Source organism: Callorhinchus milii, unplaced genomic scaffold (assembly GCF_018977255.1).
Source record: "Callorhinchus milii isolate IMCB2004 unplaced genomic scaffold, IMCB_Cmil_1.0 Scaffold1, whole genome shotgun sequence".
Lineage (NCBI taxonomy): Eukaryota > Metazoa > Chordata > Chondrichthyes > Chimaeriformes > Callorhinchidae > Callorhinchus > Callorhinchus milii.
Window position 1 is genome coordinate 64,693,211 of NW_024704742.1, and position 6,000 is coordinate 64,699,210.

The 6,000-nt window shown below is 45.6% G+C and overlaps 1 protein-coding gene across 1 annotated transcript in view; it reads right to left on the minus strand.

The window, feature by feature from the left end:
* Nucleotides 1-4,785, minus strand: part of htt (huntingtin) — a 111,046-nt gene extending 106,261 nt beyond the window's left edge. The window contains exon 1 of the mRNA XM_042342911.1: nt 4,524-4,785. Coding sequence (XP_042198845.1) covers nt 4,524-4,612 — 89 coding nt within the window. The 5' untranslated portion in view covers nt 4,613-4,785. The remainder of the gene's footprint in view (nt 1-4,523) is intronic.
* Between the last annotated feature and the right edge of the window lie 1,215 nt (nt 4,786-6,000).

Below are 6,000 nucleotides of genomic sequence, written 5' to 3' on the forward strand. Positions count from 1 at the left end.
GCAGGAGAAACGTGCTACAGAGTTGTTATGGAAAGAATACATTCATGTTCACATGCACTCCCTTAAAAAGAAATATCTGCACAACACTGTCACTTTTTAATACAAATTTAAAGGGAGTGCAAGGACAGAGAGGGTTCACATACACAAATCTTTGAAGGTGGCAGGACAAGTTGACAAAGCCAATAATAAAGCATATGGGATCCCTGACTTTATGAATAATGGTATAGAATACAAAAACAGAAAAGTTATGCTAAACCTTTATAAATCACTGGTTAAACCTGAGGTCGAATATTGTGTCCAATTCTGGGCACCACACTTTAGTAAGGATGTCAGGGCCTTCGAGAGGACATACAGGAGATTTAGCAGAATACCAGGTATGGGGCACTTCAGTTATGTAGACAGACTAAAGATGCTGGGATTGTTTCCCTTAGATTAGAGAAGGTTAAGGAGAGATTTAATAGAGGTGTTCAAAATTATGAGGGGTTTTGTTAAGAGTAAATAAGGAGAAACAGAGTTCTCTGGCAAATGGGTCAGTAACACAGAGAACACAGATTTAAGATAATTAGTTACTCCATTGATTTCCCAATCCACGACTATTTGTGGGACACTCCTGTGACAATTGGCTACCACGTTTCACCTGCAAAATGTACAGTCAATTCACTTTACATTATATTCTGTGAAGCACTTTGAGACGTCTTAAAGACGTGATAAGACGCTATGTCAAATGCAAAAATGCAAGGATTATTATTATAATTGGCAAAAGAACCAGAGGAGAGACGAGGAGAAACTTTTTTTACCCAGCAATTGTTACGATCTGGAATGCATTACCTGAAAGGGTAGTATAAACAGATTTGATAGTAGCTTTCAAAAGGGAATTGGATATGCTCTTGAAAAGGACAAATCTGCACGGCTATGGGGTAAGAACAGGGAAGTGGGACTAGTTGGTAGCTCTTTCAAGGTCCCGGCAGACAAGATGGGCCAAATGGCCTCCTTCTGTCCTGTAAGATTCTATGACTTAGCAGTAGATTCAGTAAAATTCACAATCACTTGATCACATAAATTAAACTGAATATGCCCATCAACCCCATCCTTGCTAGCTTCCACTGTCTCCATGTCTCCCAGATAGACTTCTAGATCCTCACTCACACCTACATTATATAAATTGTTATAACACACAAACAAGCAATTCAGCCTAACCAGTTCATACTCCACCCTCCTAATCACCTGCCATGCAACAAATTTCTACAGTATCCTTCACACCAGGAGGATGTCTCAAGGCACCGAACAGTCGAGCGTTTACACTCAAGTTGGAGGTTGGATTCAGGAAGGGTGTGGGCCAAGGAAGCAGATAACCAAAGGAGCAATCAAAGAGGAAGATTTGGGGAGCTTGAAGGGGTGAGGCAAAGGGATATCTGGATGGAGTTCTAGAGATTGGGGGCCATCAACCTGCCAGCTCCACCATCGACCAAGCTTTTAACTACAATCCTCCTGTTCTCTGCAACCCTCTAAATCGCTGCACCTCATGCCCTATATCCATTTTTAAAAGCCTTTTGAAAATCTACTTCATTGACCATACCTATGGTCACCCTTCCTCCAGCCTCCACTATCCCTGCTCAGTGTCCAGCTCTGTACCTGTAATACATTAAAACATGACTGTACTTAAAAGACACCGTATAACTGCAAACTGATGTTAAGGAATGTATCACAACAGGCTTCCTATTCAGTTAACAGGATATTCCCCACGGTACTAAAACTACATTTCAGCAATGCTTTTCATCATATTGAAGATTTTGTACAATTAGCTGATGAAAGGATGAATCTGGTTGCACGCTTGATGTGCATACCTTTGTAAAATGATATAATAGAACTAGCACCCGTGAGTGCTTAACCCGAGCCCCATACAAGCATAATTACAAATTCCAAGCAACATCTTAGTAATATTAATCTTCCCATACTTTGGCATTTAAAAGTTCATTTGGATATGTTTGTATGAAATATAACCAGTAAAACCACGGTGGCATTACAATGCTTTTAAGCACAAACAAAATTTTTTTTCTAATCTTACAATCTGCCCTAAATTTAAAACCACAGTAAACAAACATCTACATTGTTTTCCACTATGTTAAGATGAAAAGGGCAACAGTGCTTAAAATATGTATCCCTCACCTTATATTATTTTCCTGTCAAAATCAACAATTATCATAAAGTACCAGAAGCAAATTTAACCATCAATTAAGAAAGTTAATCTCAATATTCTAACCAGTAATTCCCCTGATTTCGCTCCCAGTTTCATCTGAAATTTTTGATAAAATTAAAGATTTTTCAGATTTTTTTTTGAACCTGCACTTCCAGATCCATTTGACTGAATCTTGAAATCATTTAAGAGGTTGAATCAAATCTTTCCATAAAAAATACATTAAAAAAATGCAAAAGCATGCAAGAATTTCATGTATAAAAAGACAAAAGATAGAAACTGAAACACAGATGGCCAATGTTAACCAACAAATCTGCTCACTGCCACTTCAACTGCACAGATGATTTTATTCGTAAAAAGGTAAATAGCTTGCTCTTTGCGTTTTTAATAAATGCATGCACTATTCTGACCACCACCGGGTATAATAACTCTCCTCTTTCTTCCCAACTCCCCCTATTTCCGAACAATTATCAAAACATATTTCACCTCTCTCTAGAAAAATCTCGGTTATAAGTTTATAACTTAGCACTTGTCAAATTGCAGTGAAAACGCAGAAAGTGCTCAGTGTTGAGATATACCGATTATCGCCTCAGAGTGCCTTGGTATATTTCAAACAGCAAACGAATGTTCCAGAAGGTTTGATTGTTAAATGGTTAAAAGTAGTTTTGCTGGACGGGCTGAGGTTAGCTTCTGATTACATTTCACATTTTCCTGGGAAGATGTTCTCTCCTCTGAGATACTGAGCAATCGGGTCCTTGAGCATAGATGTAAGAATAAGCGATCACAGAAAGAAAAGGCTGCAGCCTCAGATACCTGTCTATCTATCTATCTCAAGGCTGGGAAACAAGCAGGCTGGGGAAGGCTACCCAGAGGTTGTCCATATTTCTCTCGTGCAAAGCAGCCTGTGCAGGGTGGGGACTACCACTGTGACAAGCGGAGGTGGAGTTAGAAACACATAAAAGAAAGATGTAACTTTGAAATAGTTGGAGTTGTGTAGAGGGTCAGCACACTTCCCATTGGAATCAATATCGATTCTACTGTATCTATGTATATGTACAGTGGTGAGTGAATTTACCTCCAGTAAGAAAGTGACCATTAAAAGTGAAAGAGGAGCAGCAGTGGGTAATATGGTTTTGGTTCTGTTTACTAGACAGAGAAGTAAGAACAGCAGTAGTAGTTGGTCTGGGAAAACCCAGAAGTCAGGTTAGGCAGCGTGAGTTAGGTGCTGGGCTTATAGCTGGTTGTGTCTGTTGAGTTTACCAAAGCCACCATCTGTCATTTGGTGTTACTATTGTCAATTGAATATTGTTATGTATGACTGGTTGGGTCCAAGGGTCTACCGGAGGCCAGTCCCTGTTTAGTGTTGGTATTACAAGAGTCAGTTGTCTCTGGGGGATATTTCCAGGGGCTGATCTCTCCAGTGTATGTCAAGGTGTGATCCCAGGTCTACTGTTTACTCTGGAGTATGAAACGGTGCCTGGATACGTGTTGTCGTCCCTGTATTGTCAGTACTACTGTTTGATCTGGAGTGCGGAACAGTGTCCGGATACGTGTTTGTTTTGTATATCTGTGTCACATTATTATTGTGTTGTTGTATGTCATCAAAGTAATTATAGTCAGCTTTACTGTTTGTTTTATAAAATAAATACTATACTCTTACCATCACCTGTCGTATTATTAACAAATTTTAATAAATGCATGCACTATTCTGACCTCCACCGGGCATAATAGCTCTCCTTCTCCCCATCTCCCCCCATCTCCAAACAATTATCAAAACATATTTCATCTCTCCCTAAAAGAATCTCGGTTACAAGTTTATAACTTGGCACTTGTCGAGCTGCAGTGAAAACACAGAAAGCGCTCAGGTTGTAAACAAAACATCCCTGTGAAGAGACGGACACGCACAGACATATACAGATGGGAAGTGCTGCTTGTTTGGGAGCAGGGAAGGGGAAAAAAAGAGACTTTTAAAAAATATATCATATATATATATATATATATGAACGAGCCCAAATAGAACAGAAGAGCAGCAAACTCGAGGAGCAGTTTGTTTTGAAATATTTTCTTTCAAGTCAATTCGCTTTACAGTATATCCTGCGAAGCACTTAAGAGACATCTCAACGCCGTGACAGAGCGCGATGTGAAATGCAAGGATTATCATCATCCTTCCTCCTCCTCCTCCTCCTCCTCCTCCCTGGGAAGGTGCCTCATCCGCAGTTGATCAGATGTGGATTGTGTGTGTGTGTGTGTGGGGGGGAGAGGTGGTCAGTAACCCCCTCCCCCCCCACCCCTCCCCTCCCCCCCTCACACACAATCTGGGCTCACTCACTGCTTCTGCCCGGGCTCCTCGCTGGGCGGGCCCTGCTGGAACGACTTGAGCGACTCGAAGGCCTTCATCAGCTTCTCCATGGTTGCCATTTTACCAGGAACGAGCCGGGACTCGGGGGGCGGGGAGAGGGGGAGAGAGAGAGGGGGAGAGAGAGAGAGGGGGAGGTGTTGAGGGGGCGATTAATCACCGCCTTCTCCTAAGCGGAAACCTCCTCGAGAGCTTCGTACGCGCGAATTTTTTGTCCGGCTGTGAGGGGAGGGGAGGGGAGGTGAGGGGGTGGGGTCCTCGCCGCCAGCCGGGCCCCCCGAGGCGCTGCTACTGGTTGCCAGGCTCGGCGCCCGCCGCCATCTTGCTGAGCAGCCGTCCCCCCGCCACCGCCAGGGCCCGACCGGAAGTCGATGCGCCGCGGTCAGCGACAGAGGGCGCCCGCCCGCCCCGGCAGGGATTGACCCCGCCCACCCGCGCGCCGCGCTCCGCCCACAGCGCCGCGGAGTGGCCGGGCGGGCAGACCCCGCCCACCGCCGCACGGGTTGCCGGGAACGCTCCACCCACAGCCCAGTGATTGACAGGTGAACCGCACGCGCGCGCGCGCGCACACACGCTATGTTGATGGACATCAGTTGATTGACAGCTGGACTGAGGCTCCACCAGTGATAACAATCATCACTCCATCCCTCTAATCTCTCACAGTACCGTCCCATCTCCAACCCGCCCTTCCTTGCCGAAGCCCTGGCGATGCATTGTTGCACATCAACTTCAGTCACACCCCTCCCTCCGCTCCCCCCTCGAGTCCCTCCAGTCTGGTTTTTTGCCCACAGCACAGAGACGGCGCTCGTCAAAGTCACAAGCAACGCCCTCTCGGTCTGTGACCGGGGCTCCCTCTGCCTCCTCGTCCTCTTTGACCGAGCCTTCAGCTCCCCTCTCGACTCTCTTCCCCCTCCTCGCTCCCTCCCTCCCTCCCCTCCCCTGACCATTTCCCCTCCTCGCTCCTCCTTCCTCCCTCACCCTGAGCATTTCCCCCCCCTCCCTCCTTCCCTCCCCTCACCCTGACCATTTCCCCCCTGCTCGGGTCCTGACCCAACTGTGCAGCGCCTTGGGACGTCCTCCTGACGTGAAAGGCGCTTTATAAATGGAATCTTGTTGTTGTTGTTGTTCTCCTGGATCTCTCTGCCGCGTTCCACACAGTCAACCACGCCATCCTCCTCCACCGCCCGTCCTCCCCTCATCCTCCTTAGTGGGACCGCACTCACACGGTTCGAGTCCTACTTAACCAACCGCCTCCATTTCATCTCGGCAAATGAATCCTTGAAGGTGGAGGACAGGTAGATAAAGCTGTAAAAAGGGCAGATGGGATACTAGGCTTTATAAATAGGGGCACAGAGTACAAGAGTCAGGAGGTTATGATTAACCTATATAAAACACTGGTTAGGCCTCAGTTAGAATACTGCGCCCAGTTCTGGGCACCACACTATAGGAA